This window comes from Eubalaena glacialis, chromosome 19, assembly GCF_028564815.1.
Source record: "Eubalaena glacialis isolate mEubGla1 chromosome 19, mEubGla1.1.hap2.+ XY, whole genome shotgun sequence".
Lineage (NCBI taxonomy): Eukaryota > Metazoa > Chordata > Mammalia > Artiodactyla > Balaenidae > Eubalaena > Eubalaena glacialis.
The window spans coordinates 27,061,550-27,075,778 of NC_083734.1; the positions used below are offsets into that span (position 1 = coordinate 27,061,550).

A 14,229-nucleotide genomic window follows, 5' to 3' on the forward strand; every position below is an offset into this window, starting at 1 on the left:
CAGTCTCCAGGTCTCAGCATCTATTATATGGAAGACTCATAATGCGGCTCACCAGACCACCTCCACCAATGACCCAAGAAATCTTGTGGGTGAGTGCTGCTGGTTATTTTCCTCCACTTAAGGGGCCCAAGCCTAGGCCCTCTAACTAAGACCTGATTCAGTATCTCTTTGGCCCCCATTCTACTCCACCCTAGATACCCACCCCACCCATGTGTGGCACCACCGCCACCAGGCCATCCCCTTTACCCCCAAAGAAACCCAAACAGCTCAGAAGTGCATCAATCGACCTTTAATGTCCAAAAGAGGCGTGGATGCAGAGCACAGGAGATGTGGCGGGGTCTCAGCCCCTGCTCCAGAAATGAGGGAGAGAGGAACACAAACCAGACATTTCCAACTGGCCACACAAGTCTGGGAGGGCAGGGGGAAACGGATCTGGACATTCATAAAAAAATAAACCTAAACTCAAGCACTCAGTCTCATGCCCACCAAAGGGTTTGATACAGGGAACTCACTCACCATCCCAGTCCCCACCCTCCCCTGTCAGCATCAAAAAGAAAGCTCAGCACACACTAAAGGCTTGAGAAGGGGGCATTCTCCTGCCTCCCCACCAACCTCTAGGATGGACTTGGGAAAAAAAAAGAGAATGAGCTGGATCCCAAACCCCCTCCACAGCATCAACCCTACACATGAGAGTTTTTAATGCAATTTACAAGAATCAACAGCTCAATCAGTAATGACTCCCCCCACCCCATCCCCCACCCCATCCCTGTTTGATCCACAGACAAGATTTCCCGAGCACTCCCCTTGGAATCTCCTCCCACTAGCAGTCCTGCTCCATCCCCTAATCCCTGGCTTCACCACTGCAAGACTGACCTCCTCCAAAGTTCCCCCAAAGCCCCTCAACAGCCCTTTATCACACTTCCACCCCTGCCTCCCACAAGAGGCTGCCACCATTCACAAAGTCACTTTCCCTCTCCACTGAGACCCAGCTCCAGGATGGATGGTAGCATGACCTCATCCTGGACTATCCTCCTAAAGCCTTCCTGGGAGCAGACAGCCATAGGGCAAGCAGTGTCTAGGCCAGATGGCTGAGGGGGGGTAGGGTGATACCCGTCTTCACCCCCAAAACAGAGGCCCCCAGAGGTTTTTAACATAAAGGCCTACTTGTCTACCCATACACCCTAGAGATTCCACAGTCCTGCCCCTCCCTCCCCTCTACCCCAAACCAAGATATACACACACTCACACACATATACACAGAGGAAAATCAAGGGACACATTGATTTGGTTTGATTGCTAAGACCTAACTAAGAACTAGTCACCAGAAATTCCCTTGCCAGCCAACTACCAGGGGCTGCTCTAAGAGAACTCTGGAGGAATGAGAAAACAGAGAGCTAAGCAGGGAGCAGACAGAAGGAGAGAAGAATGAAAAGAAAAAAAATCAAGCTAATCCCACCCTCAACATCCTCCTAGCATGAGCTCTGGCAGGAAGAATAAAAGAATAAAAGACACAGCCCTCACTTAGAAACTCTTCTGACAAAGACAGCAAGATAAGTCTGCTCCCCACTCCCACACACCACAGACAAACACGTCTCAGGGCCCCTTAAAGAATCCAGCCCCTGCCCCACCCTCTGCCCCAAGCCGTGGAATCACAGTTCAGTGGAATATTCTCCCTGGTACTAGATCAATCCCCCTACCCTCCTTCCTATCCCTCGCTCCTTGTCAATCCTAACACTGTCCCCCCTGCAGCCTCCTTGGCCCTCCCAAAGCAGCATCCACCACCAGGAAGAGGCAGCTGCACAGTTTTAGTTCCACCTCCAGAAACCTATTTCTTTTCCCCAGCCCTCCTAGTCTTACAGGCTTTGTTGAGGGCTTTTTATTTGTATAGGGAGAGAAAGAGAAAAGAGAGGGGTGGGAGAGATTTCCTAGTGCAATACATCCAAAAAAAAAAAAAAAAAAAATTAAGTCTTGAAAAATAAACATAAAGCAGCCTTCTTCCCCAGGCAACTAAACAGAAAGAAGTTTGGTTTTGTTTACTGCGACATACACATGAAATCGAGTATACAGTCCATGCAGTAGCACAGCCATTGGAGAGGACATCCTGATGCTGGCCCCAGTGCAAAACAGTCCCAGCAACGCCGCCTGCTTGCCATCACTGCCGCCGCCACTGACACCTTCACTGCGGCCACCTAGCCTGACTTGAAGAGGAGGATTGCAACTTGACCCAAGTAAAAATAGATGAAGTGCTTTGTCTCGTGTGTAACGTAGCTGCCAAAATTTCGGCCCACAATACAATGCCAGGTAGGGTTATATTTCTTGTCAAATTCCTAAAAGAAGAATAACAAAGAGAAAAAAGGTGATTAGGACAGCTGGAGGATGAGAAATCAGAATGAGAGTCTGATTAGTTTAGCTGTCAGCCCCACCCCGCCCCCAAGTCCACGGCCTCGGTCCTCTTAACCTCAGGAGCTCAGGTTCTAAGGTTGGCTAGGACACGCCTTCATTAATAATGGAACACCACAAAGGCTCCATTATTTCTCTCTAGCACTTTACACCCTGATCATCTCTCGTTCCTCTAGCTACCCTGCTTTTCAAAAGCCCACCCCGCAATTCTTCAGCAAGGGCATCAGAAAAGCCAGTGGAATAAAGGACCACTCCAGTGTCACGCAGCATTGAGCAAAAGAGGAGCAAGCCTCCCTGCCTTGCCACTTGCCACCTCTCACGTTACTAGACCAGCATTTTCCAAATGCCAAAAACCAAGACACTAGAGCAAAATGGGGAACAAAAGTACCCGGAGTACTTGCAGGAGTACCAGGAAGCAATTCTGTGTAAGCCAACATTAAAGACACCCCAGGGTGCCAGGCACTATGTGGGCTGTAAGCACCAGAAAAAGGACCTCAACCATGAGATCAAGGCAATTCCCTCACTTCTCTCAGGGGTAGAACAAGTTCAGCATCAAAGCCAGCTCGGAAATCCTCACGACCTTATCAGACAGACCTTCCCACTCTGTGGACCCAGCAGGAAACAGATGGCTCAGTTCTAGATGCATCCTGCCATGGCTGTGAAAGGACAGCAGCCTTCCACCATGGGCCCAGCAATGCTGCCAACCTTGGGGCTCTGGCCCCTAGGGGCTCAACCTGCAACTTGTTTAGCCTCCTCACAGCCCCCATACCACGTAACTCCAAAAGGTATTAGGAAACAGTGGAAAGGGCATGGGTCACCACACTCAGCTTTATTCCTGACTGAAGACCCTGTGTAACATAGGAGAGCCATAGTTGCTTCCCCATTTCCCCCATCAGCAAAACAAGAAAGCGATTCTTCTGGCCCTAAGAGTCCATGATTCTACATTCTCTCCCTGAATAGAACAGCAAAACCATCACTCAACAAGGAACCAGCACGCCTAGCAGCCTTGCCAGCTCTGCACCCCCTGGCTACACACACAGAAAGAAAAAGTCTCTCAGGACCCCAGTTTCCTCTTCTCATACCACCCATACAGAAAGGAAAGACTTCTGTAAAACTCAAGGACACTCTACCACCTGTATGGACCAGAATGCCATGGCTCTTAGGCATCCTTGGGATACCAGAATTAAGAATATCAAAGACTGGGACTATGCCACCAATGGACATGGACCCTGACTGGGAATCAGGGACCCTGGGGACCACCTTTCACCTCTAGCTCAGCAGCTTCCTCACTATATATATGTTAACTATATCCATTCACCCAGGAATTCTTCAGGGACTAAACCTATTGCCCCAGTAATGCTCATCTATTAAAAATATATATATATATTCAAGCCCACCCTTTCCTCAAGAAGGTAGGGAGAAGGGGACGATTTAGTATGTGAGTCCCTTTTTTTTTGGCCGCGCAGCTCGGCTTGTGGGATCTTAGTTCCCTGACCAGGGACTGAACCCGGGCCATGACAGTGGAAGCACCGAGTCTTAACCACTGGACGGCCAGGGAACTCCCCACCTGAGTCCTTTTAAAGAAAAGGAAACCTCCTACGTAATGAGAATTACTTATAGGGCTATCCCACTTTAAATGATGCAGCTCCCTGAAAATTTGTATATGATCTTATGTTATCCATTCAAACATCCTTGATCTTCATTTTAAATAGTTCTGAATTGGGACAGTTATATTTAATCCTGAAGCTTCACTCCCCATTGCTTTTGCAGTCACATAACTATCTGTAAACATACACACAACCCCAGCAGAGTTCCTATTAAGAACTCTTAAGGTAAATGCTTTAATAAATAAGAATCATCCCCTAATTTATCTCCTTTGCAAGTTCGTAGGGTTCTGTTTGCATGGAATATACCTACTTTCCTATGCCCCCAGCTCCAGCCCTCCCTGGGGCATAGCTCAGCTATCCATCCCTACCCCTGACCACCAACCACAGCTCTCCCAGCACACCTTCTTGATATAGGCAGCAATGTCCTTCTCTATGTTGTACTTCTCCATAGCCTGCGTGGCGCAGTCAACGGCATCTTGTTGCATGTCCTCAGACATGTCTGCGTTCTTGATCACTGCCTTCCGGTCAGACATCGTGACACTGCAGAAGAAGCAGAGAGGTGAGGCTGCAATCCCATGCTCTGGGCAATGAACACTAACAGCTGGGTGTGGGGCTGGGAGAGGAGAGCACAGAAGATGAGGCCAATAGAAAACACAGATATGAGGCATTAGAAAAGGGAGCTCCTAAGATTTTAGCAGAGACATGGTCGCCAAGTCTGGGAAACACAAGGTAAATAATTAAAAAAACATAATAAGCCATCAGTTTTTATCACATGTAAAATGAGGCTTTTCCAACTCTAAATTTATCTATTTCCAATATTTTGAATAGCACCAATAGCCAAGATGTTACAATATACCATCTACCAGCTGTGTCCTTGGGCAAGTTGCTTAAACTTTGTGCTCTCATTCATCATCTTAAAATGCGGACTTGAGTTAACCTCAGGGTAAACCCGGTGGTGCAACACCTGAATATAATAAGTGCTTGATTTAATGACCATTATTATATCATTGGTATCAAAGTGGAAAGATGAATTAGGCCTGACTTCTGGTCCGTGGACAAGTTACTTAGCCTTTCTGCATTTGATTACCTCTATTTTAGCAATGAGGATATCTCTATCAAGAGTTGTTGTAAGGATTGATTAAGGTTATATGAGAACACTGCAAACAAGGACAGTCTATACAATGGTCTCGCCCGTTAGCCAGATTCAGCCTGCTTTTGTAAACAGTTTCATAGGAACACACTACAATGGCAGAGTTGAATAGTTGTAAGAAACTATATGGCCTGTAAAGCCTAAAATATTTACTATCTGGCCCTTCACAGAAAAAGACTGCCAAACCCTAGGCTACCAATGCCCAGTGGTGACAGAGACAACAAAAGGTAAAGAATTATTATTTTAATAGCACTGTTTCATATCCCCACTATCTAAGACACTGTATTCATCCTATAGCAACCAGAGTTCCAGGGCTCACCTTGCATGGTCCCCTCCTAGGATGACAGGAATTCCAAGAGGGCTGGCCACGGCCTGCCTAGCAGTCTATGGCATGTGAGGTGCTTTGCAGGAAAAGAGATGAGCTGCAAAATCCTACCCTCTGTCCTTGACCACAGTCCCATCACAGAAAGCAGTAACAATCCACCCCCCACCCCATGTGCTACTCCCCCAAAGCGCCACTCTGTGGCCTGCCCAGTGGATAAAAGATGTTGTCGTTGCAGCCCTGTCTGATACAAAGCTACACAGGGACCTGACTGCTCAAGGAGAGATCCCTGGTATCATTCCAGGCCACCCTGATCTGAGTCCACACTAGCCTGTGGGCTGGGTGGGCTGAAAAGGGAAGCAGAATTCATGACTACTTCTTCAGCCTGCACTAGATGCAAAGGATGCATGCGTGCCAGCTGCTAGCCAGGCAACCCTTTACTGCATCCGGGGCACCTTTGTCTCACACTGGCAAATTAAGCAGAGCTGGTTCCACTTCTGCAAAGGCTGGCAGAGCAAAGGGTTAGTGCCCCAGCACCCTGTGCTCCCGTACACCCGAGAGGGAAAATCAGAGCCTCAAGAGGAGTCTGCGAGCACCAGCTGGGGCTGAGCAAAGGGTCAGGAACACCCTGTTCAAGGCCTAGTTGTCTATAGGACCTAGGGCAAACCAACATCTTTGTAAAAAACAATGGCTGAAATAAGATAAATGTGGCAACTTCAATGGGTTTGCGCAAAGGTACAACAGCAGCAGCACAGGGAGAATGTTCTATTACAAGGCTCGCTAAGTGTGAAGAAAACTAGTGTCACCTGGTGGCCTATCCCAGGTTACCACTCGGAAGGGGGCACTGTTTACAAATCCAAGGGTGGGGTGGGGACTGATTAAAGTATGAAATCAGCACCCGTTTTCCCAGCAAGCTCACCTGCCCCACTGCCTCATTCCCAAAGTCCAAAGAAACAACTTTGTCACAGTAATTAAAACCACCTCACCCTCCAGGAGAGCCTGCAGTTACATAACGTTCGTCTTGTGACTACAATGCCACGATTCTTCACCCCGGACCCCCCAGGCGTCTGAGAGGTGAGGCCTAGCCCCAGTCTCCCCTGTCCAAGGTGCCAATGAGAAAAGGAAAGGGAGGGGCCAACGTAGCCCCTCCCCCCCGGGGAAGGGAAAAAAAAAAGAAAAAAAAGCAAGGGACCTGGGCCTCCAGATTGAAGGATGACCACAGGGCCCCAGGCCAGCTGCCTCGGTCACGAGCCAGGGGCTCCTCTGAAAAGCGAAGAGGGCACTCCAGGACAGCTCACTCTCCTCTATCCCCGGCCCTGCGACAAAAAGACCAAGCCTCCGAACGACACGGCCCGCCCTCCCCAGCCCCCAACACGCACAAACGCTTGTATTTCCTCCCTTCGGATCCCCAAGGGGCCGTCTCCCTCCACCACCCCATCCTCCAGTGGGCTGCGATCCCAAAGGCCGGCACCTGGGCCAGGAGAAAGCCTCCTCCCCCCGCACCTCCGCCCGGCCGGCCGCCCTCCCCCGTCCGGCCTAGAGCAGCGCCGGAGTGACTGGGCGTCCTCGCTGCAGGAAGGACGCCCCAGAGGGTGGCGACGGCGGAGCCCGCTCCGCGGCTCTCCCTCGGCCCAGACAGCAAGGGCCTCCGAGCGCGCAGGGAGATTCCGGGGGGCGGGAGGCCTCACCTCTGCAGCCGTGGGCCCCGGGGTCGGGAGGGCACAGGGTGGCGCAGCCCTGAGCAGGAGAGGCGCCGGGGGCGTCATGCCGAGGCCAGCACTGCTCCGGGCCGCCGCCCCGGGGCAGCCTCCACCCACCGCTCACCTTTACGGAGGCGAGTCCGCGCGGGGTCCCGGGGGAGCAGGGATGGCTTGAGGCAGAGCGCGGGCAGGGCGGTGTCCCCTCGGCTCCTCTGGCAGCAGCCACCGCCGCCGCCGCCGCGGTCTCCGGCTCCCGCAGGCCCGGGCCGAGCACTCGCGCCGCCGCCCTCCGCCCTCGAGCTTCTCCCGCCGCCCGCGCTCCGCTTCGCGCCCGCCGGCCCGCCTGCCAGCTAGCCAGCTCCGCGCTGGCACGTCGCAGCTCTGCTCCGCTCTGCCTCGAGCTCGGCAGACGCACGACCCCCCAACTGAAATAGCGCCCCGCCCCGCCCCCCCCCCGCGCCGCGCGCGCCGCCGTCCGCGCTCCCCATTGGCTGGGCCCGTTCGGCCCCGCACTGCGGGCTTCTCCCCGCGCCGCTCTCGCCCCACATCTTGTTTCCTCCCACAATGCCTCGGGGCGGAGGGAGGGGGGGTGGGGAGGGGGAGCTGGAAAAGGTTGGGGGAGGGAGACGTGGCCTTCAGAAGAGAAAAAAAAAGTATATAGACCCCCTCAATCCAGGGCTGGAGAGGCCAGGCCTAAAAAGGAATAAAGAGGCCGGGTTCAATGAGAGAGAAAAAGAGGGAGGGGCGTAAAGACCCCAATTCGAAGAAGAATAAAGGAAGAGAGTGGGATGGAGATTTCAGATCCTGGGAACCCATGGGGAAGGGGTAGAGATCCTAACCTTAGAAAGAGGAAGGGGAAGGAGGTGAAGTCATCAGCTTTAGAGGAAAAGACAGGACCCCTTCCATCCCCCCAAAACTGTGGGAAGGAGAGGACAGCCAGCCCTACGGAGAGGTAAAGCCATAAACAGCCCCAGTGCTCCCCTCCTCTCACTTTCTGGGAAGGCCCCTTCCCCTTCCTGCTCTGCCTTTGTTCGGAGTCTCAAGGCCACAGGACCTAAACTCCCAGCTGGGGCCCCAGATGCTGTTTATCTTCAAGAGCAATGGAGGCAAACCCTAAGCACGATTGTGAGAGGGGAGGTTTGTCTTCGATACACAGGCCCCTGGAAGAGAGACGAGAGTAAGCCATTTCCAGTCAGTCTACCCGCCTGGTTAGACAGGACTAGAGGGGGAGTGAATAGAATCCCCTAGAGGTACAAACCAAAGCATGTCTGTACAGCCAGGAGCCTTAAAATTCACCCCATCCATATTCCTCACCTTATAAAGGAGAGAAACAAGGAACAGAGAGCGGGGAGCCCTTGCCAGACCACCACAGGTCAGGCCTGGACCTGGCTGCTAGGCTGAAAAGAGGTGCTTCTAGGCAGCAGTCCCCCTGGGGTTTGTGGGTGTGTGTGTAAATGCCTGTGCACACTGGGGGAGTGTCTGCCCTCCATGCCACACCACCCACCTCCTAAGGAGAACAGGAAGAAGCTGCTCTATTCTTTCCAAAGGAAGTGTCTACCTAAAGGGGTGGTGAGGGTCTTTATGGGGAGCCAAGCATTTGGGCCACACAGTAAGGATTAAGAAGCTTCCATTCATCCTATAACCCTAACCCTAACCCTTCATTGCCCCAAACCATGGTCAGGAAGTCAGGCTTGTTCTGGCCCTGACCTGCTCTGATTTGGAGCATCGTAATTTAGTGTTCGTTATGAGTCAGGGGAAACCTAGAAAATCATCCCCTCCCACTTATGCTTTCCCAACCTGCTCTATCATCTTCACCCTCAATCAGGAGATGTGAAAGAAACAGGCAAGGCCTGTGGTATCCCCTCACACCAAGGGTATTCTGATGTCAGCCTCAGTGTGAATGAATGGGGGGCGGGGCACGTGTGGGGAGGAGGAAACTACCTCTTAGAGAATTTCAGTAACTTGCCCCAAATTCCCCAGCTTGTCAGCAGCAGTATTTAATTCCCAGCGCCTACACTTTTAGCCTTTCCACTATCCTCCTGACAGAGAAAAGATAAAACTGTAAACTAGGTGTTGGGTGCCCTATCTAAATTATACCAGCATTTCCTAAGCTTATCTGACTCCAAAGACCTTTTTTATCCAAACATTTATTAACATCTCCAGGAACTACTATTCCACAGGACACAGTTTGGGAAACTTGTGCTATGCTAATTACTACTATTTATGTAAACTGCTTACTGTTTAGGATAATTACTATGCAACATAGTAACTGTTATAATTAATATGTCTGCTTAACTTGGTGGACATTTCTATTTGATGCCACTACATGTTCAGGATTGTCCAGTTTTCTGTTGCCCGGATAGCAGAGCCATGTCTTCAGATTTAAAAATCCGATGGAACTTTTGTTTTCGTCTCATCTGTGAGCCCCTTACCCACTGGCTACTTCTTTAACTTAAGGGTTCCCCAGGGCACTGTGGTCAACTTAAGTAGTTTGTACCATGATCTGAGCCTTGATGGCCTCCCTAAATTCCAGACCTCCACTGTGGAGGTGGCCCGGGAGCCAGAATGCCTGGATTTTAACCTCTTTCCACCACTCAACCAGCTGTGCAGATCTGGCCAACCTATTCAACATCTCAAAGTTTCATTTTCCTCATCTATAAGTTGAGACTAATAACATCTACTTTATAGAGTTATGAGAAAAATGCACGAAAAACTCTTGGCAAAATGTGTGGTCCATATAAGTGATTAATAAATGTTAGCTATCATCAACATCTCTCTTCCAGACTTATTTTCCTTACCTGCATTTCTTACCTCAGTTCCTCGCCCCATTATCCACCCAGGTACCAAGTCAGAAACCTGCGGTCCCCTCTGGATTTGTGTCTCTCCCTTCCCTACCACATTTCTATCATCACTCACCTCCTGGCCATGTCTCCAGTCCATACCCCTTTCATTAGGAGTGCCTCATCCTCATTGTGAATACCTTGCATCTAGTACTCATCATCACTTCCAGTAGGCTCCCTTCCCCATTCTTAACTCCTCCTCCCCAAATCCACACTGCTGTGATCTATCTAAAATGCAAACCTCCCAGGCACTTCCCTCTTCCCTGCTCAGAAAAAAGACCCATGCTCTTTCCCATAACTTACTTCCCCTCTCAGCCACACACACACCAGCCTCTCTGCCTTATCTCCCCACACTTCCCATCTCCCTCTTCAGGCTCTAGTAACACCATCAGCTGTTGCCTGTGGTTTCCCCACCCACCCACCCCCGCCCCCCCCCCCACCCAGATTCCACACCTTTGTTTATGTGGTTCTCTTGCCTGTGAGGCTTGTGGCTTTCTTTCCTGGCTCTTTGTCCTCTAGAAAGCCTTCCCTGAATCCCAGGTGGGAAGCATATCCCGCCTCTATGTTTTGGTAACATCCAGAGCTTTTCACCCACCACATTTTATTAAACTTGTTGGTCTTATGTTTGTCTGTAGTTCCTTGCATACAGGGATCACATCTTATTTATATGTGGGCTGCAGAACCTGACACAGTTCTTGGAACATGGGAAATTCTCTGTAAGTATTCGTTAAACTGATCATGCCCATTAATGGCTGAAAAATACATTTTGGAAGGACACACTTCATCTCTTCTCCACCCAAAGAACCTTGTCTAGGCTCTTCTGTCTCTTTCCCTAGAACCAGCAATGCACACTATTTACACTGGGCCCTTCCTGCCCAGTGCAAGTTGCTAACTAAGGTAAATCATTGTCAGCCCTGGGGAAAGTCCAGGCCTGATTTCTGAATTGATTTCCTTCTCACACTCTCTGGTTATTTGCCTGATATCCTTACACCTTACAGGTAAAGACTAGCAAGGCTCTCCCACCCCAGCTGACTAGGTCACCTACAGAAAAGAGACCATGGCAGTGACAGAGGTCATTTCACCAAGCCCTTTGGCTATTGACTTGCTTCAAGAGCTCCAGGAGGATGGAAAAGGGTGGGAAACACACACATTGACACACTGCAGTGCAAACCCTGGTATCAGTCCCTTCTGCCAAGTCCCCACTGGGAAAACTTAAGGAAGAAACAGTGTGACTAGATCTACTGGAATTTGCTCCACTTCATTGCTGATTTCTTGGGTGGCCTTGCAAGACATACTTCTCTAGGCAACCATTTACCAAGCCCCAAATATTGCCCCTCCTCCTCCCCAATCCCCTGAAACTTAGAGGAAACAGCCAAGGTCAACCACATGACTGGGAGCTACTGAGGTGAGCACTGGACTGGGAGTCAAAGGAGAAGTCTTTTTTTTTTTAATTATTTTTATTTATTTATTTATTTATTTATTTATTTATTTATTTATGGCTGTGCTGGGTCTTCGTTTCTGTGCGAGGGCTTTCTCTAGTTGTGGCAAGCGGGCGTCACTCTTCATCGTGGTGCGCAGGCCTCTCACTATCGCGGCCTCTCTTGTTGCGGGGCACAGGCTCCAGACGCGCAGGCTCAGTAGTTGTGGCACACGGGCTCCGCGGCATGTGGGATCTTCCCAGACCAGGGCTCGAACCCGTGTCCCCTGCATTGGCAGGCAGACTCTCAACCACTGCGCCACCAGGGAAGCCTCAAAGGAGAAGTCTTAAGCCCAATTTGGCTCTAGTCAAGTCATTTCTATAAGGTCCCTGTCAGCCCCAAAGTCTATGATTCTCTTATTTCAATACCCCATCCCAAAGGGCACATTCCATGTGGATGGGAGAAATTTTTCAGGCTAGGAGCCTCTACCTCAGGCCAACTTTAAATGCCCCTTTTCTGTTCTTTCTGTCTGTCCATGCGGTCAGAATTCAAAGAGCATTTCTCTACACTCACACCACTCACCGAAGTTGGGAGATAATTCTGTTCATCTTTTATTCCCTCAACTAACACAGCAACTTGACATAGTTAAGATTCAATTAATGTTTAGAGCTTCAATTAAAATATTAAAGCAAATGGTCATGGGACTTCCTGGTGGCTCAGTGGTTAAGAATCCGCCTGCCAGTGCAGGGGACGTGGGTTCCAGCCCTAGTCCAGGAAGATCCCACATGCCTCGGAGCAACTAAGCCCGTGCGCCACAACTCCTGAGCCTGCGCCCTAGAGCCCGCGAGCCACAACTACTGAGCCCACATGCCACAACTACTGAAGCCTGCGCGCCTAGCGCCCGTGCTCAGCAACAAGAGAAGCCACCGCAGTGAGAAGCGCACGCACCGCAATGAAAGAGTAGCCCCCGCTCAGCGCAACTAGAGAAAGCCCACGTGCAACAACGAAGACCCAATGCAGCCCAAAATAAATAAATACATAAATTTATAAAGCAAATGGTCACCAAGAAGGAGCCAAAGAAAAGATGTTCCAGTGGAGCTAGTGGTTTCTAGGTCATGACTCCTCAGGATTTAGGAGTCTTCCTCCTGCGTTGTATGGACAGTTTTGAGGAACCCTGCTCCTGCTGCAGGAGAACCAAGACAATGACATGGAATGTGTCAGCCCTTGAATATCCAAAAGACGAAGTTAAGTTCTTGGGTGCAAGAAACACCTGAAGAAGAAAACAGGACCTGAATAGCTCCCCTGACTCCAGGGAGCAGGAACCATGGAACAGTTTCCACAGGGCATCCCAGTGTGGCAAATCACTGGCTTTTTCTTTGAGTCACCCCACTCTCAATTCAAATTCCCAAAGAAGGGCATCTGATTGGACAAACTGGGTCATAAGTCCACATTTTGGCCATGGAAATAAAGGGCAGCCAGGCTGGTAGACCTTCTGAGATGGAGGGGGGTGATAGCTGACAGAAGGAAAATCTACATGCAGTTACAAGAAGCCAGAGAGTGGGTACTGGGCGGGCAGAAACCACAGATATCTACCTTGGAGAGCCTCAGGAGTGGGAGCCAAGGTTATTTATGAGGGAGATCCTCATCCCCACGGTTATAAAAACACTCTGCTGTCTCACCCTCAGTCCCTTAAGGTGAGGTGGGAAATGATGAGAGGAGCTCTAAAAAATGAGGTCTGCACAACTTTGCCGTCCTTTCAGAGGAAAATTTTGGAGGAAAACCTTGCCTTGTCAGGTATATTGTGATATACTCCAGTTGGCCAAAAAAAAGAATTATCTTCCCACTAGGAAATGGAGGCCCACCTTACATTTCAACATAATTATATATATTTATACACATATATAACTACTTTATTGAGATATTGTTCACATATAAATTTCACCGTTTTAAAGCACACAATTTAGTGGTTTTTAGTATATTCACAGAGCTGTGCAACCATCACCACCATCTACTTTTAGAGCATCTTCACCACCCCAAAAATAAACTCCATACTCATTGTCAGTCATTCTTCCATTTCCCCCCAAACCCCACTAATTTACTTTCTGTCTCTATGTATTTGCCTATTCTGGACATTTCATATATATGGAATCATAAAATATATGGTTATGGTCTTTTGCAACTGTCTTATTGCACTACATATAATATTTTCAAGATTCATCCATGGTGTAGCATGACTCTGTACTTCATTCCTTTGTATGGCTGGTTAATATTTCACTGTATGAGCATACCATATTTTGTTTATCCATTCATCAGCTGGTGAACATTTGGGTTGTTTCCGCTTTTTAGCTATTATGGATAATGCCTCTATAAACATTCACGTACAAGTTTTGTATGGATATATACTTTCAATTCTCTTAGATATACACCTAGGTGTGGAATTGCTGGGATTTATGGTAACTCTATGCTTAACTTTTTGAGGAATGGTCAGACTGTTTTCCAAAGCAGCTGCACCATTCTACATTCCTACCAGCAGTGCGTGAGGGTTGCGATTTCTCCACGTATTCACCAACACCTGTTATTATCTGTCTTTTTGATTACAGCCAGCCTAGTGTGTGTGAAGTGGTATCTCACTGTGGTTTTCATTTGTATTTCGTTGGTAGCTAATGATGTTGAGCATCTTTTCATGTGTTTATTGGCAATTTGTGTATTTTCTTTTTTTAAGATTTATTTATTATTATTTTTTTTTTTGCCTGCGTCGAGTCTTAGCTGTGGCACACGGGGTCTTTGTTGAG

At 49.3% G+C, this 14,229-nt stretch overlaps 1 protein-coding gene across 1 annotated transcript; it reads right to left on the reverse strand.

Annotated features, from left to right (window-relative positions):
• Positions 1-270: 270 nt before the first annotated feature.
• On the reverse strand, positions 271-7,595 carry DYNLL2 (dynein light chain LC8-type 2). Its single transcript, XM_061175557.1, has 3 exons — positions 7,304-7,595; positions 4,409-4,547; positions 271-2,327 (listed from the first exon to the last, which is right to left on the reverse strand). The coding sequence occupies exons 2-3, from the start codon at positions 4,538-4,540 to the stop codon at positions 2,190-2,192; spliced, it is 270 nt and encodes an 89-aa protein (XP_061031540.1). The 5' UTR covers positions 4,541-4,547; positions 7,304-7,595; the 3' UTR covers positions 271-2,189.
• Between the last annotated feature and the right edge of the window lie 6,634 nt (positions 7,596-14,229).